We start from the raw sequence: 26,077 nt of genomic DNA, 5'->3' as shown, positions 1-26,077 counted from the left end.
ACTGTTGCCTACTTCCCACAACTTTGTCGGATATTGTCGGGTTTCGTAAAAAAGTAATTGCTTTTATGTGAAACTCGCTGAAACCCGCCGAAAACCAGAGTCTCAGGTTCACTCCCCACTGGTGTACACTTCCATGAATCTCAGGTTCACTCCCCACTGTTGTCTACTTCCCATAACTTTCTCAGATATTGCCAGGTTTCGTCGGGTTTCGTAAAAGAGTAATTGCTTTTATATGAAATTCGCTGAAACCCGCTGAAAACCAGAGTCTCAGTTTCACTCCGCACTGGTGTACACTTCCCTTAGTCTCAGGTTCACTCCCCATTATTTGCCTACTTTCCATATCTTTGCCCCATTTTGTTGGGATTTGGCGCATTTTGTAAACAAAAAGTAATTGCTTTTTTTTTTTACAAAACCCGCCGAAACCCAGTCCCAGGTTCACTCCTCACTGGTGTTTACTTCCACGAATCTCCGGTTCACTCCCCACTGTTGCCTACTACCCATAACTTTCTCGGATATTGCCAGGATTAGTCGGGTTTCGTAAAAAAGTAATTGCTTTTATATGAAACTAGCTGAAGCCCGCCGAAAACCATAGTCTCAGGTTCACTCCCCACTGGTGTATACTTCACTGAGTCTCAGGTTCACTCCCCACGCTTTGCCGCATATTGTCGGGTATCGTAAAAAAAGTAATTCCCCCCCCCCCACATTTTTTATTGCTTTTTTACAAAACCCAGAGTCCCAGGTTCATTCCCCACTGGTGTACACTTTCCTGAATCTCAGGTTCATCCCCCCCCCCCTACACACACACACACACACACACACACACACACACACACACACACACACACGCTGCTGCCTACCTCCCATAACTTTGTCGGATATTGCCGGGTGTCGTCGCGTTTCGTAAAAAGTAATTGCTTTTTATTACGAAACCCGCCGAAACCCAGTCCCCGGTTCACTCCCCACTGGTGTACACTTTTCTGAGTCCCATATTCACTCCCACAGCTGTCCTCTTCCCATAACTTTGTCAGGTTTCGGAAAAAAAAAAAAACACCGTACAAAAACCACTATTCAGTGTCAGATACTGAATAGTACAAAAGCACTATTCAGTATCAGATACTGAATAGTGCAAAACCACTATTCAGTATCAGATACTGAATAGTACAAAACCACTATTCAGTATCAGATACTGAATAGTACAAAACCACTATTCAGTATCAGATACTGAATAGTGCTAGCCTTTCACTTTTTATTTGACTTGTCTCAGAAAAAAAAATTCAGATAAATAGACGTTTAAATGTCTGTGTATCCCTAGATATTGCAGTAATCTAAATGAAAGATTTTAAAAAGTTTGGCCAGATAACTCGTCCTTCAAATTATATTCATCGATTAAAATGAATCTTCTCGTATTATCAAGGAAGTCCAAGGTTTGAGAGTCTTTAGCAAGATGTGGGTCCTTTGAATGGATTGATATTTGAGGAACGAGTTTTTTGGGGGTTTTTTTGTGTGTGTGTTTTCTATTTTTTTTTTTTTTTGGAGGGGGGGGGGGGGGGGGGGGGGGGGGGGGGGCTCCGCCCCGTTCCATCCGCTTTGTGACCTTAGCCTAATAGGGAGAGAAGCATTTCTCATAACTCTCTAGACTGACTAGAAATCATAATATTAATAAATTATCTAATTATTTTTAAGGTGACTGAGGACCAAACAATTTCTCTACTGTCCATACTAAATTTTGCCAACGAGCACAGAATTAGTGGCGATTCTAAAAATGAAAAAAAAAAACAAAACAAAAAAACAACTAGTTTTTACTGATTGCTGTGTATGAGTAACTAGCAAAACATTTTAAAATTAAGAGTAATTCTATCACCCGTTGACTGAAATGGTATGGTAATTTATGGAATCTGCTAGGACGTAATGATGGTATCCATAATGATAGGGAATGAGATTAGCGGAAGAGTAGCGTCCCTTGATTGGACGTCACCCATAGTCTGTGACGTCACCGGCGGAAAATTTATTAGAGAGAGAACCTCATGTTGGTTGTGCGCATGCGTCTCTCGTCCTCGCTCGCAATTCATCTATCTGATCAGATAACCTCAGAAAACTAATATTACTCTTCTCTTTCTTTGTCACCCAGCTGTTCAAACTATTCAAATATGGGTTTTCTTGGTCTACATTTACTCTTTTACTCTCATATTATTTAGAGTAGGTATCTTAATTTGCCATCACTAAAATATCGTAGAATAAGAGGTGATCTTATTCGTATATAGAGAACCAAAGTATTCGCATGTTACAAACACTAGGAGAGATAAGTTAAAGCAAAGATAATCTAGTAGTTTAGTCTCATTGGTTAAAGATATATTTGTTGAAAGATTTAATTCGTATAAGAAAAAATAATCTAATTAAAAGGACTGTGACAATGTGGAATAATCTAAAGACAAAAAAAAATATAATTCAATTAATAATTTTAAGAATGCCAGTGATACAAAAACTTACAAACATAATCTTTGATTTTGACGAATAATGTAACATGACATTCGAATATTATTGTATTTTGTATCAATTATTTGAAACTCTCGAATGTACAAAATGGACATGCCAAATGAATATAAATAGAGTTAATTATACTATTGAATATGACACTTACTAGCAAGGGCGTGGCTATATTGGTTGATTTGGTGCCTGGCACCGCATTCATCTTTGAAAAATGGATTACAACATTTAACCCCCCCCCCCCAAAAAAAAAAAAAAAAAAAAAAAAAAAAAAACAACCCCAAAAAACTGAGCAATGGTATATATACCTCCTCTTACTTATTTGAGTAAGTCTTTCCTTAAATTTTTTCTTCTTTCTTTTGCATTTACAAATATAGGATGTTTTTAGTCATTTTCTTCTGATTTTGGCACCACCCTATTCTGTAAGCATGTCACGCCACTGCTTATTAGATATTTAATTCTCAATATTATCAATTAATTAACAATGTATAGGCTACTATTTATACAATTGATAAATTGTATTTATGCATCAAAGTTATATAGAGCATTGGAATGTTTTAGACCTGATTAGCTCTTAAACGATACTCGGGATAGTTGACGATCTTTTTATGATTATTTTTTGGAGCTGGGCCCAGAAGGAACCGACCACAGCTTTCATGAATCCATGCCGACCACAACAAGTTGTGGGCCCTCCTCTAGATTCTAATCACCTTTCACTTATTTGAAATAATGATGAAGATGATGATGATGATGATGATGATGATGACGACGACGACGATGATGATGAAGATGATGATGCTGATGATGATGATAATGATGATGATAATGATGATGATGATGATGATGATGATGATGATGATGATGATGATGATGATGATTACGATGACGACGACGACGACGATGATGAAGATGATGATGATGATGATGATGATGATGATGATGATGATGATGATGATTGATGATGATAAATAAAAACAACAACTAAAAAAAAACACACACAACCACCCCCCCCCCTCCCCCCAAAGAAAAAACCAAAACAAAACCCCAACAAAACCACACAAAAAAATACAGTTTAAAAATTAAAAAAAAAAAACAAACAAAAAAACAAACAAAAAACAACAAAAAACAAAAAACAAAAACAAAACCAAAACCGCATGACAGTGCAGCCTATGGAATTACATTGTACTATCTACCCATGAATACGTCCAAACACGGAGGGCCACTTCATCCGGCTGCTGGGCATGAGTTGAAGGTGGCTATGGTACGGGAGGACCAAATACTTTTCCAAATACGTGTACTTTTAGGAATAGCTATTAATCATACGTGGGAGTCGATTTTGAACGGACCAGGCTGCTTTTTCCTAAAGGGTAAATAAAATGACTATCATTATTATCGTTGGTAACTCGAATGTTGAAGAAGCTAATATCCTGAATCTTTGTTGTGTATCCCAGAGAATTAATCTGCTGTGCAATTAACCAAAAAGCAAAAACAAACAAAAAACAAACAGACAAACAAACAAATAAACAAAAAACGAAATAAACAATTAAAAAACAAAACAAAAACAAAACAAAACAAACAAAAAAAAAAAAAAAAAAAAAAAAAAAAAAAAAAAAAAAACCCAAACAAACTTGAAGTATAAAAAATTAAGAAAAAAAGCAACAAAAAACAAAATGCAATTTGGTCTGAAAATTTATTATAGAACAGTAAAGGAAGGTGCCCCAAACGTAAACAAGGTCTAGAAGCACGTGGCAGACCACATGTTCCTGTCTTGACAGCTCACGTTCCAATGTAAATTATAGAAAAAAATAACCTTTAAAATTTGGCTGTTATGTGGCAAAAGAAACACATATTCATAAATACTCGATCACGCGTCAAATAATATCTAAATATTGATTTTTTATTAAACAAATCGTAAAATTTATCAAAAATTACTGTCGGTCTATTTTTAGACCACGGTCAATCTCATTCTCCAAAATCAATGCGCTTGTGTGAACAAAACAAGAACTATTTGAAATCTGGTTTTCGGAATAATTTAGCCATATACAAAGAATTTAAATAAATAACTATTTTATTTGTACGTATTTGTTTTTAACTGACTGAGTATTATCTACAATTTGAACGACAAAAACGGGAGACCTGTTTTGTGCGCAACGTTGTCCGGCTGCTAAAGTTCCTAATCACCAGAAAAGAATGGCAGTCCAACTCATGCAAAGGTAAGATGCCAATTTCAGTGTTTGAGTTTGTAATTTGTATCGATTGGTTTTGAGAGCAGGAAACGATTTAGTTCAATGTTAATCCATAATAGCGTTCGGGTATTTAACTTTGGATGTCTCACCGGCATAATTTTAGAATGCTTTGTTTATTTGTTTTCATTTCACTTCGCAATTTGACTGCTGTCAGTCATTACAGTTACAGTTACAGTACAGCTTCACTCGCCGATTCTCACTTACAGAGTTTACGTTTCCTTCACTCATGTCTGCTTCATGCTCATTCAGTGAGTGATTCGAATACTACTCTGTGAGAGAACACACTTTTCGTAATTTATGACATTTTATGGGTAACGTTTACAGTCTAGAACGTGTGTCAGTGTCAGCGTCAGTCATAACTTGACCGAAAAACAAATCAGAAAGGAACAAAAAAAAAAAGCAGACACCCCCCTCCTCAGTAGTTGAAATCTCAACAAAAGTTGTTTTTTTAAATCCTCATCTTTCGTGGCGCGTAGCTTTCACCGCTTGTCATATTTTATTGACTCTCGCTCTTTCCTGACCTGATAATAATAATAGATTTCGAAACAGTCTTCATTCTCTCATTATCTATTCATGACTGGAACTGGAAAAGGAACAAGACAAAGGGTCTCTGCCACCGATTTTCAATATCTTGTGTTGTTTGAGGGATTTAAGTTGGTAGCCGTTTTTGCCACATAAGACTTGTTGTTATTGTTTTTGCTGAGAGTCGATGGGATAAGGAATGGCAGAGAGGGAGGAAGGGGTGAAAAAATGAGAATGTCTGGGAAAAGAAAATGTCCCACTCAACCCCTTCTCGCATCTTTGATATTTGGCAGGTGTCAAACTACATGTATGACGTTTTGGATCTTCCAAGCCGTTTCGCCTTATTTGGTCGGTAGCTCTGTGAAAGAAAACATACAATTGTAAAATGCAGGGAGTGCGGTCTGATATTTTCGTCGTCGCTATGATTATTCCCAGACAGGGTCTGCCAATAACGAAAATTGGTTATTCCCAGACCGATAGAGGAAAAAAAAACAATATTTTTTTATTTAAAAATAAAATAAAAACAATTTTAAGAAATTCATGCTCAGAAAAGGAACAAGGCCAAACAAATAAGGATAAAAGAAGAGACTTGCTCAAAAAAAAAAAAAAAAAGATTTAAAAAAAAAAAAGGGGGGGGGGGGGGGGGGGGGCGATTGAATGAATCTGTGCAGCTAAAATGAGCAACGAGTTTCCCTTGGCTCAAGAGAAATGAAAATGAAAAAAACTGTGTTTAAGTTTTTGTATGAGTGTTGTGGGGGTCTTGGGGTTTTGTTACAGTTTTATACTTACACACATCCCTGTTAGTTCAATCTATTTTGGGGGTAATGATCAAGAGGGGCCTGGTCCCACAACTCTTTACGGATTTACCTTGGATTGAAATGAAAACTAAACCTCTCTGATTACTTTAGATTACTAATTTTATTTCATACGTTTTTTTATGAAGAAGAAGCTTTTTAGGATTTTGTAATTCATAGGAAACACCATGATATGTGAAATGATGTCTTATCTAAATTTTGCCTGAGGAATGATAAGCCAACCATTTTGAAAAGCTCTCTCTATTGATCGAATTATCAAAAATTTATATTGTGATCAGATATTTTATTTGACTTTAAAGTGAAATCTAGAGGCATTAAAAAATATTCAATGTTTATTAGACTTTCTCTTATGTGATCAAAAAGTTAAATACAGGAAATACTGATCAAATGAGTTCACCAGAAGGTAAATAAAGCCCATTTTTTAAAAGCTAATCGACATTGGTTATGTAATCTTGCCTTCATGATCATAAATCTCTGATAAAATTAGACCTGACCCAACGGTTTTAGTTTTAACAACCTAGTGGTATCTGAGTTCCAGGTCCATTATGTTTTCTAATGTTTTTATTGAATATAAGCAAACCATTAAGAAATAGGTCATGTCTATATATTCAACATTGAATGGTATTTCTTCTTACATTGAAATAAGTGGTTCTTTAGAGTAATAAGGCTCATGGAACTGGAGTTATTCCTGTTTCTGTAACATGAAGCAACAGACCTTAAATAGTGCTTGATAACTTTCTTTAAACAATAAATGGTATTTCATCTTACTTTGAAATAATTGGTCCTTTAGAGTCATAAGGCTCATGGAACTGGAGTTTTTCCTGTAACATGAAGCAACAGACTGTAACAAGTGCTTGATGAACTCTGAATAAGTTGCACATTTACATTTTACTTGTAGAGTTAGATCCAGTTATTCATTCAAACATTGCTATCTTAATTTCAAATTGGCATTTAATTAATAATAATAAATATAAAGTTGAATAAATCCAATGATAATAATTGATAAAATAAGATAATTATAACTTTTATTCATTGGTTGGTCCATATGAATTTTACTTTATGATTTTGTGTGAGATGATATTGCTTTTTATGGGACCATGGGAAAATGGTTTAGGATGCCATGCTTATCTTTTTTTTTCAGATCTAAATAACATTACAACAAGAATGAGTCTCTGCATTCCTTTAATTGTTCTGGAAGCATTGGCCTGCCTATACCATGGGAATTAAACAATTTATATTCAGGAAGAAGTATCATTATTATTATTATTATCATCATCATCATCATTGAGTCATATCCTTCAAGATTATCAAAATGGCTTTCATTTGTTACTGTATCTTATAGAGTTCCTCATATATCATTATGGACCCTTCTATGTTTTTTTAATGGAATTAATGTTTTTATTCTATATTCTTCATAAAACCTCTCAGCTTTATTGACCTACCAAGTATAATCTAGAGACTAGAGAGCGGTGATTGAGAGAACAGGACCATATTTTGCTTTCGAGCGTTTCTTAATTTTAAAAGCAGCTTACTGTAGTTTGTAAAGATTTAAAAAAACTTTTTTCTAATGACAGCGTCTAATACACGTTAAAACAAATGCATTTCTATCCCGTTGTAATTTTTGGCAGTGGTATCTCCATTTTAATGGTATTGGCTCCTGTTTCTTTATACAAATGCCCTGTGAGCTTGTTATACACTCGAAAGAAACATTTACATAGGGAAGTCAAGAAGAATATAGCAAAAGAAACCTGCTTCCTTGGTTATGAATAAGAAATTTAAAAAGAAATAGGCAAATATCTCTTTATCTTGTCTACCATTTAACTTTCTAATTATTTTTAAAAGTTTATTATATCCTTTTCTATATTTATAATTTAATTTATCAACAAGATAAGAGTACTGATGAATCTATTTATGTAGCTGATTTGTAATGGTAGTAGAATTTGATAGATGGGACCATGTGATGTTGCATATCAGAACCTTTCTTAATCAAAGCTTTTGCTAAGGCTCTTAAATCACAGATTTAAAAAAATGGAACTACACAGTTTCAGTAATAATTATCAATTTTCTTTATTTTTTTTCTTTCTCTTTCACAGGATGAGAATACAAGCATACCTTTATAATGGAGAAACATCTTATCTATATTTTTAAAAATGATTTTCAGTTTGAATAACATGAATATGAATGAAATGACAATAAAAGTGATATAAATTTATAATCTGCTTTTAATTTATTTCGATTTCACAAGTTGTGTTATGGCCCTCAGATACGGCAGGACGGGTGAGACTGAGAACCAGTCCTCACAATAGCACTAGAGGTCTTGTATATGCAAGATGTGATTTCCATTGATGCAGTTTAAAGACTGTCCTGTTTTATTCATTCTGGTGCACGCTGTAGGTTTTTTGGGTTTTTTTTTTTTGTTTCTTGTTTTAAAGAAAGATTCTTTGGGCTTTTTTCTTCAATCTAAGACTTGATTGAATTCTGACTCAATGCAAATCAACTTTGTTCCAACTCCAACAGCTCAATTTCAAATTACAATGAACTTGTGCGCCCTTCCTTCTCTGTTAACCTACAGGTTATTGGATATGTAAGTTTAATACATTTACGTCTACCACAATGATAGACTAGCAATTTATCTAAATATCTTGCATTCGTCTTTTGTAATAACTTTTCATTCTGGGTTACACATGAAAGTTAGCAATGCCGGGTTACAAAAGTACTTTGATATTAAAAAGATCATCATCCTAACATTCTAATCTTAATCTTTGTCATCTTACTTTTTTTTTATATGTTGCCAGGTGTAAGACTTATTAATTTTGCAAGTCATCATCATCATAGCTTGTCGCACCAACACCAAACTCACTCCACAGCATTGGGGAGCAGATTCTTAGGTCATGGTCAGTGCAGCTGAGCCCATCCTGGCATTCTCTAAGGATGTCTGCTCTGGGCATTCACATGTACACAAGCTAGTCTCAGCCAGCCCCCACTTTTTCATGCCACCAGTTGTTCTCACAAGTTTTGCCCGTGCTGTGTTCAGTGTTACCAATTCATTCCTGGGGAGCTCGGTTCCGTAGGACAGTTCTTCTCTCGGATCTCCAACAGCTTCATTTGCATGATTGTCCCACTCTGTGTGGAAATCCTGTATACAGCTGCATGGTCAGGGTTGATGCTTTCTTCCGTCATGAAGCTCTTTCTCGACTTCAGTCTACTTTTTATTGGGCTGTGGTCATGTTGGGGGTGCCTTGGGTCCATTTTCTGTTTATATTTCTGGGCTTTGGAAGCAGTGGCTCTTCGAATGTGGGGAGGTGCAATGCCAGCCAGCCGATGGAGGACTGGAACTGCAGTCGGTTTCAAGTTACTCTAATGATCCGGCAGGTGTTATTTTGACATGGCAGGATCTTACTCAGACTGGTGAGACCTTTTCGGCTGTTGAATAGCAGAGGGCTAGTATGGTTGTCCTGACTGTTTTCTGATCTGCTCCCCGTGTAAGTTTTTCTTCTCTTTTCTTAGGAAGTTGTTTCTTTTGGCCACCTTTGCTTTTGTTTTCTTTGCGTTCTGAGAAAAGGACATTGTGCGGTTTACGGTAACACCGAGGTACACGGGGAATGTGTTGTTCTCCAATATGTCCCCATTCCAGGAGATGTTCAGTTTCCTGTTTTCTTTAGACTTGGCGGCTCTTTATATGGAAAGCACACTCTTGAGTTTTTCCTGGGTTAGCATTTTGTGAGTTCTTTAAATGTGGGCTCAGAGAGTGGCTCCAGGACATGATATGATATGATATAAGTCCAGATTTATGTAGGCTTTTACAGCCTTTTATCTGCTCTTGTGCATTCGTGAACTTATATAATTCAAGTCTCTCAAAACTGGGCATGCCACATAGTGGAAGGAGGTGTCTGAATTTAACTTTACAAACAGTATTTTTGTTTCACAATGAGCATCAAGACGGCACTTTAGTCTTGACTTTAGACTAACGACATCCGTTAGTCTCTCCTCAATGGTCTTGAAATCAGAGGCCTGGGACGCGAGACACAGATCATCAGCATATAGAAACCCCTGGATGTTCTCGAACTGAGGTTGGTCATTGGTATAAACGTTGAAAAGGATAGGTGCAATTACCGATCCTTGAGGGAGTCCGTTCTTTTGTGATCTGCTTTTCTTCCCATCCATTTCCACAAAAAAGTGATGGTTTGACATAAGGGATTTTATTATTGCAACTATTTTTGTGTTACGAGTTACCCTTGCAACCTTTAGGAGCAGTTTCCTGTGATTTACTGTGTCATAGGCAGCTGCCAGGTCCACGAACACAGTTCATGTAATTTGTTTGTTCTCGTAGAGATGACTGATCCTACCTCAATGGCGATTGGTCCGGATTGTGATTTTGGTATGGGGTTGCCGACAGTTTTTGACATGTCTGGAAGACACAAATGCAGGGTCTGGGTTGTAACCTGTTCTCCAGCGAGCGCTTGAAAAGGATGATTCATGCGTCATAGAAGAGTGTCAGATTATATTGGTCAGCCCATTCCTCAACAGTATCTACATCTTCGTTGTTCTCATTGTATCCCCATTTGGTGCTGTGGCTGTTAAAGTCACCTATCACAATCATTGGTTTCTCACTAGTGGTGGATGTAACTGGCCACTTGAGTGGCGTTGGTGGAGGTTTGTTGACAGATATCACATTGAAGTGTCTGCCTTCAATTCTGAGAATTTCCACCTCACTTACTGTCATGTCCTGGTTGTATGTCACTACTGTATTGATTTGTCTTTGACTTTGACGTAGTTAACGCTACCGTGAATGTTGCTTTCATGTTGTATGACTAAATGCATGCCAGGGATGTTTAGTGCCACGGTCTTGTGCGTCTCTTGTAGACAGAGTTGCGTCGCTGGAGGCCGATTGCTACAACACACACAACACCAACATTTTGCAAGTATCTTTAACACTTTTACCATTAAACGGTGATATTGACAACAACAATAATAATAACTATTATTATTATTATTATTATTATTATTATTATTATTATTATTATTATTATTATTATTATTATTATTATTATTATTATTATTATTATTATTATTATTATTATTGTTATTAATAATAATATTAGTAGTAGAGGTCTAGTAGTAGAAATAGTAACAGTTGGACCCAGTACATAAATATGAATATTTATACAGCGCATTTCTACAGATTCAGATAGCCGTGAGCAATGCGCTTCACAATGTTTCATTTTTATCCTCCCCCCCCCTCCCCACTTCAACAAGCCGTATGGAACCATATTTCTTTGTCATACAGCCTGTTAAGCGACCCTTGTGTACTAAACCTGTCACTACCCGTCATTTCTGTAGCCAGATACTCATTCAATCGAGTGGGGTAAGCGGTAAAGTGCCTTAGCCAGGGAAACAACGCGGGGACCACAATTTTTCACGATTAGTCATCCATCCTATTACTGATCACACTTAGCATTGGCATTGCTCGACTTTTGTGACAAGACGAAAACCGTACCGCTGAGCCATACGGTCCGTTAGTTCAGTCTAGTTTTGTGGTATCAGTGGTTATAATACAGTAGTGGTAGTGCAGTTATAGTAGAAGTACGTAGTAGTAGTCTTTTGTTCAAAATGGTCATCTGAGCGAAGAGATAGGAGATAGATTCGAATTTACTCTCTTCATTGCATTGACCGTATGCTTTGACTTTGATCATTTGATACGCTGTAAAAAAAAAAAAAAAAAAAAGTACGGTCCACCTTTACCAAAAACAAGCAACAATCTTCGTTTCCCTGAACATAGATATGGTTTTGTTTACGGGAGGAGGGGGAACCATGATTATGGTTTTCCTACAAAATAAAAGGAGCATTTGGGCTATAAATAATATGATCGTGGCCTCCCTAGCTATCTCAGGCTCGGAGTAAACAGCTGGAATTTATTCACGACCAGCTTCAGTTTGCTGCCTTAGCAACATGTAAACAAAAAGTTGGTTGGATGCGCATGACATTACTAAAGGTCAACTGCAGCATAGTTCGGGTCATTTATAAAAAAATCTGGGTCACGTTTGACGTCAAATGTTATTGTTTACATATGGGGCACCTTCCTTTACTGTTCTATACTACAAGTATCGATAATTTCAGTGAACCAAAAATGAGTCAAGCAGTCTTGAATAAATACACATAACATCCATGAATAAGCGACTTCGAGTATTATGATTGGCCGTTTTAATCCATTGATAATCGACATAATCAACGAAGTAACTAACTCGGATAAGTCTTCATAACTGTGTTCAGAGAGTATGTAATCTAACAAGTTCTGTGTATAAATTGAATCCCCCCCCCCTGCCAAAAAAAACCCCACAAAAAAAACAAAAAAAAAACAAAAAAACAAAACAAAACAAAACAAAAAACAAAACAAAACAAACAAACAAAACAAAAACAAAATAAAACAAAAACAAGAGGCCCTCCTTAAGCTCCTCGTGCTAAGGGAAACAACCCAAGTATTCCTATAAGAAAAAAAAATAAAACCTCGTATACCTTTAGCGAACCCTGATAGGTAAAACAAACACCCTGGGATCTTTACTAAGACTTATAACTAACCCTAGTGGAAGAGAAAAACCACCCGACCTTGAGCTAAATCTAATAGAAACAAACAAACAAGCAAACAAACAACATAGGACTGCTTTGCAATACTTCAACGACAAAACGACGACGGAGAACCGAATCAATGGTCAGATTAGGGAAATTTTAAACTTTCACTTCACTAATCTATCAAGGTTTGTTCTAGAGTTTCAAAAAATGCAAGACGTCTACGTATATATTGACAATTGAGTAATTAAACAAAAGATCCACGATGAAAATACTAATTGAAAGAGATACCTACTACCCCGAGGAGCTTACGGAATTTCTCTCTCCCTCCCCCCCCCCCCCCCCCACTCCCCCAATGTGTTGAATTTGATGTTACGGCCAGAAGCGTCGATCAATAGAACAAAACGATGAGTGAACAGCTTGAATGTTGCAATGCATGAAGCATTTTATAGAGCATTATGCATGATGTGTATGTATAAATGCACAAATAAAAATCGTTTACATCTATTTAGTTGTGCAATATTAATATTTATGATATATGTATTTATATATTGTATACAATTAAAGGTAACAACATCATCAATAAAGGCAATGCTTTTTCGTGTAAAAATAAAAAGGACCAGCAGGAATGCCGGGTGTCTGGGATAATTTTTCTCCATTGTCCTTCAGCGGCAGTGTATCATAATAATAATAATAATAATAATAATAATAATAATAATAATAATAATAATAATAATAATAATGTTGCGATTGCTCACCTATTTTACACTGCCCACCGGAGATCAAACAACTGATGCGTCATCGTGTCAGTGTCAGGTGGACATAAATTGTAGAACGGTGTTAAATTTGGTATATTATAATGTGACCTCATTAAGTTTTAAGATAGCAGTATTGCTTATATCCACCAACCCAAACAAACTGAGCCGACCGAGAAATCGATAAACAAAACCCATTGACTTTTGAATGAAAAGAATCAATCATCAGGTGAACAGACAGTAGAGCTCGATGACACGATGACCAATCATCATCGATCCAAATTCAATGTTCTCACGACCCGACCCCTCGACCTCAGTTCGGGTCATATCGGTTCTTCCGAGCTTTGCCGAACCTGTCACGTTTACCTTCATGTGAGGGAGTAAACAGAGAAGAAAATGGCAGTGACAGTTGCTGTTTCACCATCGCCAAGTAGCCTACTTGGATAATTAAGTATCGTGGACAATTACGTTGTTATTGCCTATTCATATAATTACAACTCTTTCATTTCTGTGATTATTTCTTAATGACGACTTTGGCTTTGAAAAGAACACTGTATTAATGGTAAGTTGATATGAAAAGGCCTTATAATCATCATAGAATGTCAGGAACCAGAACCAAGCAGTTCTAGTGTCACAACGGACGTCATAGTCTTGACCCATAAAATTCCTACCCTTTTTCATCGAAAATTATCGTTACCGTTGTCTATTTTAACTATCAACAATACAAAGTGCAAAAAAGGAAAATATAAATAATCAACTACCAATGGAAAAGACTTTGATTGCTTCCTCGGAGTGATCTTATTCTAATGAGAAAAAACAAACAAAAACAAATGATATGAATGGCCTTGAGCACTTTGTGAGACAAGATTACGTAGCCTCCATAGACACTTGTATAGAGAACGTGCTCCATCAGATTGGACACTATTGATTAGAAAAAAAAAGAAATGTCTATTGTCAATGGATATATGCTTTAACAAGTAGTTTATTAGAATGAATGCCATGAATGCGCTAATAATATTCGATTCCGTATAGAGTTATTATGTAACCCCTTATAAATGTAAATGGATTGTTATGAATCTGCAGTCAGAGAGCAGACAGCTCATAAAGTGGTAATTCGTTCGTCATTAGAATTAGATAATAACATTAAAAAAAAAACCCAGACATGTTTTTACATACCAACAAATTGATGGAGTTGATAGTTCTGCATAATTTTTGTTATTTTGAGTCAATGCAATCGCCCCACCCAGATCAGCCAGCAGGGATGAGGAAACTTCCAATTTGACAGCTAATTTTACTAGGTCTACCATTACTAACTAGCTACCATTACATATAGCATTTATACTGATTCACAGACCTGTAAAATGTCATTCAATATCACCAATCTTTTCACAATTTATGTACTTTATGTAATCATATTGACTGAAAAGATAAGTACTGGACGTTTCATGAAAAATTGTAAGACAATTTTGCTGGCTGCCTCTTACAGCTCTGTAAAAGATAACAATACAAGGGCCTGCAGACTGAATATTTAAATTAATTATTCTGTGCTAATTGATCTGAATGATTGGATCCGTATGTCACCCTCTTGTTTTTATGCTTCTATTAGAATAGCCAGGTATTATTAAGAGTTTATGTCATGAAGTTCGTAGCAATATTATAGAATATTAATTAATATCAATATGACAAATTACGGAGCAGGCACTGGTGTAAGACAAAATAATTGTAAAGTAGATGTAAAGAAATAGTGCCAGACAAAGTAGAAAGAACAATACAAGAAAATAATACCATCCCAAAAAATCAGCCTGCCTCATATGGAGTTGAACCTCAGACCATCTAATTACCAGTCAGACTTGCTACCATTACACTACCGAGGTTACCCGATAGTTGGGACTATGTAATGATTAATGCAAGGTGACCTATTCAGATTTCAGTTGAGGCAGGCTGTTTTTATAGATGTTTTCTTAGATTTTTTCTTTATGACTTGTTTGGCACTGTTCACACACACTTCCTCAAATTTTTGTATTGCACTATCAAGCGGCACATTGTGACTGGATATGACATACCATAGCAACAACTCAAAACCATTAAAAAAATGCAGTCCTTCAGAGCCATTAGGCGCATTGAGCTGGAGTTTATCCCAGTTTCGGTAACTTTAAACAGACATAACTTGAAGCAGACAATAGCAATTGTTTCCAACCCTTTGGATAGGACGCTTGTCTATCACAAAGTACTTTCTGCCAGATCTAACAAACCCAACTACTCAATCACTGCTGAGTGAGTGGACAGGTGGGTCAGAAAAAAAAAATCACGACTTCACCTAAAATCGATCTTGGTCCCTTTGCGTGTAAATTGAGTGCTTTACCAACGGAACTATCTGTTTCCTCCAACTCAAGACTGTAATTTTGGAAGAAAAATAAACAAAAATACCCCTTGCTCTTAGTGTTTTAAATATTTTCTTTACACGAGATACAAGTGTCTTTATGTTTTATATTGCAATTATAAATCCAGTCGTAAAGAGTTCTGGCTCATGTAAATCTACTTGTGCTTTTGTGTTAGATTTGCTTAGGATTTATTTAATTGATAGGTAGTCGTCCTTCTTTGTCATAAATATAAAGAAACCTACTTTTGTTAATTGACCTTAACAACACCTCCCTCTCATCTCTCTTTCGTCTTTTATTATTATTATTATTATTATTATTATTATTATTATTATTATTATTATTATTATTATTATTATTATTATTATTATTATTATTATTATTATTATTATTAAAATAAACTAAACATTTAATAACGCACAGCTTCCAAGTTTTGCATCATGCTTAATTTAGTTTCTCCATAAAGATTTAATTCGTGTCACAGATGCAGAGGTTCAGTTTATTTTTCTATGATTATTGTTTGCCATTCCAACTTGAGGCCAGATTGGTTTTAGTTATAATGCTAAAAAACCCCAATAGAAATCTAACAAAACTCTTCATCGTCTACTCCAGTTTTTCAGATGAAATATTTATCTTTATCAACTAATGATTTCTTCCTTTTTTCTTTCTTTTTTTTTATCTCTCTATATTTTAGCTATTTGAACTTAATTTGGAATAACAATAAGGAATAATTGATAAAAACTGACGATGGATAATTTGAGAAGTGGCAAGAAATCCCATCAGATAGTTCCATCACATCAACTGACTCCTGCAAACTGGAAATCATCAAACAACAGGTATGTCTAACTTATACTAAAATTTGCCCTTTAAAGTTGTTATTTCAACATGAGAATAGTAACAGTGATGAATTATGTGTTGCAATGAAACCGGATTCATATTGTACTCAGTGGAAGTCGTCAGATGTGTAGTTTGAACAAGATAAACATGGGGTTGAAAGTGATTCAGTCTCATGGTTAAAAGGTTAAATTATATGGGAATGATAAATATTATGATTGTGTCAGTTATTATTGCATTATCGGATATATTTCTTCCTCTTTCTTGTTTTCTTTGAACTGGTGTGATATAGAAATATTTTGAAAATTGGCGTATTACAACATTTAATGTACATGGGTAATTCAAATTGTTTTTACCATGTCATTTTATTTCAAAGCAGTGTAATTTGATCAGCCCTGATACGCAAAAGTTATTCCAATTTTGTGGCAATCCAATTTATTGATTTCTTGGATGGTCTTCATAATTCGAACAATCTATCGAGACTGGAGTACGTTTTTCTCGAACCTGGATTTCTTGATCTTGTTTCCTCAAATTCATTCTATTGTCCTAATATTTTTGTTCATTATTGCTCTTTGTACTCAGTCTTCTTGAACTGTTTTGCATGTCCCGTGGAGTTGGAGGAAACCGTGCTTCTTGAGTGTAGTAATCGTAGTAAGCAATAGTAGTAATGTATTTGAAGTAAATATAACAACCTTGAAACAGAGCTTTTTATTTTTTCTGTTTGTCTAAAATTTTTCCTTCTGTTTTCGGTACTATTCAGCATTACATGCCTGTCGCCATGTTGACTGATGTAAAGAGAATGAATGACCGCACACTTATCTGTCATTTCATTATCCTCATACCCCTTCTAATTAGAAATAAAATATAAAATATGAATCATATTTCAAAGGGACACAAATTTTGTTATACAGTTGACAACAAATTAGAAATTTAAGAAGGCATGTTAATGAAATGTGATACAAAGCTGCTTGAAGCTGTGGACCGTTAAAAGTAATAAACGAATATGAATATACAGCTTTAAAATTGAACAAAATACCAAACATGGAATGTTTCAGACTCATTACCCTTCTTCAGCCAACTACAACAAAAAAAAACCCACTAGAAAACAAACAATCATCATCATCATTGCCTTTTTCACCCTGGGTCAGGGTATAGGCCACAGACAAACAGTTTCCATCCTTCTCTATCCTGAGCCAACTTTTTTATCTCATTCCAGGTCTTACCACTTCTCTGTATATCAGCTTCTTTAATTCTTCTCCATGTTCCTCGTGGCCTTCCCCTTGATCTTTGCCCTGAGGGTTCCAGTCCAATACTTTCTTTGTTATAGTTGAGTCATTCTTTCTAAGCGTGTGTCCAATCCACCTCCATCGTCTTCTTCCTATATCCTCTCCTACTGGTTTCTGCTGTGTTCTTTTCCATACTTCTTCATTTTTTATTCTATCCATCCATTTTATTCTGAGTAGCTTACGCATGCACCTGTTTACAAAAATCTGTACCCTCCTTATACATGCCTGTGATGCGTTCCAAGTTTCACATCCATACAGTAGGACAGACTTCACGTTTGAGTTGAAAAGTCTTAGCTTTAGTTGAAGGGAGATATCTTTAGTTCTCCAAACTCTGTTCAAAGATGTGAATGCAGCCTGTGCCTTTCCTATTCGTGCTTTCACCTCTGCTTCAGTGCCTCCATCCTTGTCAATTATACTTCCGAGATAGCAGAAAGTGTCTATATCTTCGAGTTCCTGATCTTTTACTTTGATCTGCTCCCTTTGACACGTACCTATCCTCAAGACCTTTGACTTTGCAGGGTGTATTCTTAGACCAATTGATTCCGAGAGGCTGTTTATAATTGTGGTTTTTGTTTGCATCTGGTCCTGGGTGTGGGACAAAAGAGCCAGATCATCTGCAAAATCCAGATCATCCAACTGTGTCCAGGGGTCCACTGTATCCCATTTCTTCTCCCTTTGGAGGTTTCCTTCATTAGCCAATCAATGGCAAGGATGAACAGGAATGGAGAGAGCAAGCATCCCTGCTTGACACCAGTCTTAATTTCAAAGCTGTCAGTCAGCTGATCTTCATGTACAACCCTGCAACTTGATCCTTCATACATTTCCTTAATGAGGTTTACTATCTTTTCAGGGAGTCCATAATGTGCCAGAATTTTCCACAATGTTGCTCTGTCAATACTGTCGAAAGCCTTCTCGTAATCCAGAAAGTTGACAATAAGAGGAGAGTTCCATTCTATAGACTGTTCCACTATGACTCGCAGAGAGGCAATCTGGTCGGTGGTTGAACGGTTTTTCCGAAAACCTGCCTGTTCGTCCCGCAGTTTAGCATCTGTTGCATTCTTAATTCTCTCTAAAATAATACGGTTGAAAACCTTTCCTGGGATAGAAAGAAGAGTGATGCCTCGATAATTATTACAATTACTGAGGTCCCCTTTCTTTGGAAGCTTGATAAGATGTCCTTCCTTCCAATCCTTTGGGAATATCCCGTCATTCCAGATTCTCTCAAATAGTGGGTGCAGGGCCTCAGCATTTCTTTCCGCATCAACTTTTAGAGCCTCCGGTGGAATCTGGTCTGGTCCAGCAGCTTTCCCCCTTTTCATCTTGTTAATGGCACCCACAATCTCTGCTATCGATGGTGGATCACAGCTAATTGGTAGCTCATTCCTTGCAGGCAAAATTTCTGGCTGGTTGTCTGGTGGTGGTCTGTTCAGAAGGCAGTTGAAATGTTCCCTCCATCGTTCAGATTGAGCCTCTTTTCCAAAAATAGTTTTCCCATCTTTGTCTTTGACTGGTACCTCTGGTTTCCCATATTTTCCAGCAAGTGTCTTGGTAGTTTGATAAAGGATCCTCATGTGTCCTCCAGTCGCTGCTGCTTCTGCTTTCTCTGCAAGTCTGTTCATGAATGCTTCCTTGTCTTTCTTCACAGATCTTTTGACTTCTTTAGCTATGGCTCGATACTGCTCTTGTGCATCCAGTCTTGAAGCCCTTGTTCGGCTTGCATTCACTTGTTCCTTCCTTGTTCTCCTCTTTTCAATAAGGTCCAAGGTGGTTGGACTTATCCATTCTTTCTTCCGATCTAAAAAACCCCCAAATACTCAATCCCCCGCTGAGTGAGTTTTACAGGTGGGGGCAGAAAAAAAAAATTTCCAAAGTTCACCTAAAATCTATTTGGTCCCTTTCGTTAAATTGAAAAGGCTTTTAAAACCAAAACGGAACTATCTGTTTCCCTTCCCCAAATCAAACTGGGAATTTTGGAAGAAAAAAAAAAAACAAAAAAAAACCCCCCTTGCCCCTTTTGTGGTTTTTTAAAAAAAAAAATTTTTCCCTTTTCACGAGATCAAGTGCTATTAAGTTTTGCAATGAAACCGGATTCATATTGTACTCAGTGGAAGTCGTCAGATGTGTAGTTTGAACAAGATAAACATGGGTTGAAAGTGATTCAGTCTCATGGTTAAAAGGTTAAATTATATGGGAATGATAAATATTATGATTGTGTCAGTTATTATTGCATTATCGATATATTTCTTCCTCTTTCTTGTTTTCTTTGAACTGGTGTGATATAGAAATATTTTGAAAATTGGCGTATTACAACATTTAATGTACATGGGTAATTCAAATTGTTTTTACCATGTCATTTTATTTCAAAGCAGTGTAATTTGATCAGCCCTGATACGCAAAAGTTATTCCAATTTTGTGGCAATCCAATTTATTGATTTCTTGGATGGTCTTCATAATTCGAACAATCTATCGAGACTGGAGTACGTTTTTCTCGAACCTGGATTTCTTGATCTTGTTTCCTCAAATTCATTCTATTGTCCTAATATTTTTGTTCATTATTGCTCTTTGTACTCAGTCTTCTTGAACTGTTTTGCATGTCCCGTGGAGTTGGAGGAAACCGTGCTTCTTGAGTGTAGTAATCGTAGTAAGCAATAGTAGTAATGTATTTGAAGTAAATATAACAACCTTGAAACAGAGCTTTTTATTTTTTCTGTTTGTCTAAAATTTTTCCTTCTGTTTTCGGTACTATTCAGCATTACATGCCTGTCGCCATGTTGACTGATGTAAAGAGAATGAATGACCGCACACTTATCTGTCATTTCATTATCCTCATACCCCTTCTAATTAGAAATAAAATATAAAATATGAATCATATTTCAAAGGGACACAAATTTTGTTATACAGTTGACAACAAATTAGAAATTTAAGAAGGCATGTTAATGAAATGTGATACAAAGCTGCTTGAAGCTGTGGACCGTTAAAAGTAATAAACGAATATGAATATACAGCTTTAAAATTGAACAAAATACCAAACATGGAATGTTTCAGACTCATTACCCTTCTTCAGCCAACTACAACAAAAAAAAACCCACTAGAAAACAAACAATCATCATCATCATTGCCTTTTTCACCCTGGGTCAGGGTATAGGCCACAGACAAACAGTTTCCATCCTTCTCTATCCTGAGCCAACTTTTTTATCTCATTCCAGGTCTTACCACTTCTCTGTATATCAGCTTCTTTAATTCTTCTCCATGTTCCTCGTGGCCTTCCCCTTGATCTTCTGCCCTGAGGGTTCCAGTCCAATACTTTCTTTGTTATAGTTGAGTCATTCTTTCTAAGCGTGTGTCCAATCCACCTCCATCGTCTTCTTCCTATATCCTCTCCTACTGGTTTCTGCTGTGTTCTTTTCCATACTTCTTCATTTTTTATTCTATCCATCCATTTTATTCTGAGTAGCTTACGCATGCACCTGTTTACAAAAATCTGTACCCTCCTTATACATGCCTGTGATGCGTTCCAAGTTTCACATCCATACAGTAGGACAGACTTCACGTTTGAGTTGAAAAGTCTTAGCTTTAGTTGAAGGGAGATATCTTTAGTTCTCCAAACTCTGTTCAAAGATGTGAATGCAGCCTGTGCCTTTCCTATTCGTGCTTTCACCTCTGCTTCAGTGCCTCCATCCTTGTCAATTATACTTCCGAGATAGCAGAAAGTGTCTATATCTTCGAGTTCCTGATCTTTTACTTTGATCTGCTCCCTTTGACACGTACCTATCCTCAAGACCTTTGACTTTGCAGGGTGTATTCTTAGACCAATTGATTCCGAGAGGCTGTTTATAATTGTGGTTTTTGTTTGCATCTGGTCCTGGGTGTGGGACAAAAGAGCCAGATCATCTGCAAAATCCAGATCATCCAACTGTGTCCAGGGGGTCCACTGTATCCCATTTCTTCTCCCTTTGGAGGTTTCCTTCATTAGCCAATCAATGGCAAGGATGAACAGGAATGGAGAGAGCAAGCATCCCTGCTTGACACCAGTCTTAATTTCAAAGCTGTCAGTCAGCTGATCTTCATGTACAACCCTGCAACTTGATCCTTCATACATTTCCTTAATGAGGTTTACTATCTTTTCAGGGAGTCCATAATGTGCCAGAATTTTCCACAATGTTGCTCTGTCAATACTGTCGAAAGCCTTCTCGTAATCCAGAAAGTTGACAATAAGAGGAGAGTTCCATTCTATAGACTGTTCCACTATGACTCGCAGAGAGGCAATCTGGTCGTGGTTTGAACGGTTTTTTCCGAAAACCTGCCTGTTCGTCCCGCAGTTTAGCATCTGTTGCATTCTTAATTCTCTCTAAAATAATACGGTTGAAAACCTTTCCTGGGATAGAAAGAAGAGTGATGCCTCGATAATTATTACAATTACTGAGGTCCCCTTTCTTTGGAAGCTTGATAAGATGTCCTTCCTTCCAATCCTTTGGGAATATCCCGTCATTCCAGATTCTCTCAAATAGTGGGTGCAGGGCCTCAGCATTTCTTTCCGCATCAACTTTTAGAGCCTCCGGTGGAATCTGGTCTGGTCCAGCAGCTTTCCCCCTTTTCATCTTGTTAATGGCACCCACAATCTCTGCTATCGATGGTGGATCACAGCTAATTGGTAGCTCATTCCTTGCAGGCAAAATTTCTGGCTGGTTGTCTGGTGGTGGTCTGTTCAGAAGGCAGTTGAAATGTTCCCTCCATCGTTCAGATTGAGCCTCTTTTCCAAAAATAGTTTTCCCATCTTTGTCTTTGACTGGTACCTCTGGTTTCCCATATTTTCCAGCAAGTGTCTTGGTAGTTTGATAAAGGATCCTCATGTGTCCTCCAGTCGCTGCTGCTTCTGCTTTCTCTGCAAGTCTGTTCATGAATGCTTCCTTGTCTTTCTTCACAGATCTTTTGACTTCTTTAGCTATGGCTCGATACTGCTCTTGTGCATCCAGTCTTGAAGCCCTTGTTCGGCTTGCATTCACTTGTTCCTTCCTTGTTCTCCTCTTTTCAATAAGGTCCAAGGTGGTTGGACTTATCCATTCTTTATGTTCCGATTTCTTTACCCCCAATACCTCGTGGCAAGTTGTTATGTAAACTTCCTTGATCTTTGCCCAATGTGACTCTACATCTATGTCCTCCTCGAGCTCAGTAAGAGGTTGGAATCTATTACTCAATTGTAGTTTGAATTCCTCATTCTTTTCCCCATCAAGTGCATTCACCTCGAATTTTCTTCTTGTATGTGATCTGGCCCCGTGTTTTCTGAGTCGGAGCTTAAGCTTTGCCAATAGCAGGTGGTGGTCTGATCCAACATCTGCCCCTCTCCGTACTGTCACATCTTCCAATGAACGTCTGAATCTACGAGAGATACAAAAATGATCAATCTGATTCTCTGTCACACCATCTGGTGAGACCCAAGTTGCTTTGTGGATCCTCTTATGGGGAACACTGATCCTCCAATCACCAAACTGTTGAATGCACAGAAATTTGCAAATCTCTCACCATTATCATTCATTTCTCCCATGCCATGACGTCCCATGATACCTTCATAGCCTACGTTATCCTGTCCCACTTTTGCATTAGCATCTCCCATCAATATGTTGATGTCTTTCCTTGGCAACTTGTCAATGACTTGTTGTAGCAGACCATAAAATGTATCTTTGTCCTCATCTGTTGCATCATTTGTTGGGGCATAGATCTGTACAATGTTCATGCTGATCTTCTTACTCCGTGTTGTAAAGGACGCCATGATGATCCTTTCTCCGCATTGTTCCCATCCTCTCAGTGACTTCTGGGCAAACTTGCTTAGAATTATTCCTACTCCCTGTGTATGAATCCCGTCCCCTCTCCCTGAATATAAAATCTTCTCCCCAGACTTGAGGTGTTTCTGTCCGGATTGTATCCAGTGGGTTTCGCTTACTCCAAGTATATGCAGCCTGTATCTTCTCATCTCAGTCACAACTTGAGAGCTTTTTCCTGCTTCATACATGGTGCGAACGTTCCACGACGCAATTCGAAGCTGCTTGTTTGGCGAAGACGTCATCGGGTCAGCAGAGTCCTTTCGGCTTTGTCTGTTGTCCTTCATAAATTCTGTAATTCCAGAAACTCTTCGGTCGCCCAAGCTAAAAAAAGGATTTGGTTTGTCTGTCTGTGTTTCTGTAACGGTTTGAGTTTAACGGAAAGGGGTGTTAACCCTTTGCCAACCCCCAACCTGGAGGACCAGGTGACTCAAAGATGGGGGAATCACACACCATTAGTCGCCTTTTACGACACGCTGGCTTGGCGTTGGGCTATTCTTGACCCTCTCAGTTGAGGGACCCCGGACACCACACGGGGAAAAACAAACAATAATGACATAAATACATTATGGAAGGCAAGCAAATATTTGCATCATAGTCTTCTGGTCTTATATATTATTCGTTGCTCTCCAAGACACTTTTGATAAGATAAAATATGATTCATTGTTATACCAAGTGGCTCAATAATGTTATTGATTGTGAACTTTCAACTGTAATACTATTATTATTGTTCATAAAAAGACATAATTAATAACTGTTGTGATCTGTATAATAAGAACAACAAATTTTAAGACTTTTTCCTTCTTCGTCACAGCTAGAGGATATCTTCAAATTATGTATTTGCCCAAAAGTATTTTTTGATGGACAAATTTTAAGGTAGACATTCTAGTGTGTATCACATATTTGTCCAGTTAGTGTGGGGTCTCACAGATGTGTTTATTGACGTCAGTGGGAAATCCACTCAAAACTATCCCTTACGCTGTGTGGGAGGTGTGAAAAAAATAGAGATGATTGTTTGATCAGTCTGTATTTGAATCGTGCGTTTCTTCATTTTGATAGGTATAAGATGTGTATGTCACAAATTATGCAAATGGTAATTAATTATTGATTTGCTAATGGAATATATTAAAATTCATTTAGAGTTAACTGCCTTAAGATATCGACAAATTGGTGTAAGATTAATATCTGAAAAGGTGTGTTATGAAACAGTGCCAGACAAAACAGAAAGATAAAAAAAAAAAAAAATTACGAATGGTTAGATTCTTGTGCATGTAGTGGAAAATATAATTTTTGTTGATTAAAAAATAGAAATAAAGATAGCAAAACTGTACCTTTTTTGTTTTTTAAATTTTTAATCTTTATTGTTATATTTGGGACCATCAGTTGGTAGTTGCGGCGATGATTTAGATGATGGTTGTTAATAACAGGAGTAATAGGGATAAAAGATTAACATATTACTTGTACACAATGCAAATATACATGTTTATTATATCAGAGGCTGTATTTACTTATTTGCCATCAACCTGTACTTCAAGGCCATAACCTTTATCATTACAACACAGCATCGTCATATTCTGAATTAATTATGATTTACACAAAAAATTATATTTATCCTTTACCCTTCTTCTTCAAAAGGGGGAACGAAGGGGGGGGGGGGGGGGGGGGGGGGGGTGTAACATAATGCAAGAATACAATTACTCTTTGGAATTTGATCCCAATTATGTTAATGTTAATGCAGCTTTGGCGTTTTTGGTCTGTTTATTTTTACGTGTGTTTGTGTGAATTCGTATTATGTTTGTGAGATTGCATAGGACTCACCGACATTTATAATATAATATAATATTATAATGGCGGTATATAGAGATTACTGTTATGTAACCAAGTCTCTTAATAACTACGGGAGTGATTTTAGCACCCACGCTAAATTATTCCAAGTCCTTTATTAATACGTTGGTTGCGTAATGATGACAATAATTATGGCGGTGTTGAGTTGTTTTTATTTTTTATTTTATCTTTGATCATAGAAAGCACTGGGACGTTGCACTCTTACTCATACCAACCTTTGCTAAATTGTCCCAGACTCATTAAGTCTGGCCGTGTAATCAGAATTAAGGTGTTGAATTATCCACCGCTCTATAATGGAAAGTTCTGGATGGAATTTTTAAAGCTGCGATGTAAAATACAGACTTTTTACTTATACAGACTTAATCACTAAATTGACAGGGTAATGTTTTTTCTTTTGGGAAAAAAAAAGGGGGGGGGGGGGGGGGGGGGTTGGAAACTGGCCAAATTCAAATTTTATTTTTCTTCCATCCAGATTCTGATTTTAAAGAAAAACATTAAAAAACTTGAACTTTGGCAGGCCTGCCTTCTATAG

The 26,077-nt window shown here is 36.8% G+C and overlaps 1 protein-coding gene across 2 annotated transcripts in view; it reads left to right on the top strand.

The window, feature by feature from the left end:
* Nucleotides 1-13,606: 13,606 nt before the first annotated feature.
* The window catches only part of LOC144970591 (uncharacterized), a 54,106-nt gene continuing 41,635 nt past the window's right edge, over nucleotides 13,607-26,077 (top strand). For both annotated transcript variants that reach the window (XM_078910372.1, XM_078910370.1), the window contains exons 1-2: nucleotides 13,607-13,948; nucleotides 16,459-16,600. In XM_078910372.1, coding sequence (XP_078766498.1) covers nucleotides 16,512-16,600 — 89 coding nt within the window. In that variant the 5' untranslated portion in view covers nucleotides 13,607-13,948; nucleotides 16,459-16,511. The remainder of the gene's footprint in view (nucleotides 13,949-16,458; nucleotides 16,601-26,077) is intronic.

This window comes from Berghia stephanieae, chromosome 4 (genome assembly GCF_034508935.2).
Source record: "Berghia stephanieae isolate SIO BIC M18660-M18661 chromosome 4, UCSD_Bste_1.3, whole genome shotgun sequence".
In the NCBI taxonomy this organism is placed as follows: Eukaryota; Metazoa; Mollusca; class Gastropoda; order Nudibranchia; family Aeolidiidae; genus Berghia; species Berghia stephanieae.
This window is presented reverse-complemented; position numbering and strand designations above follow the sequence as displayed.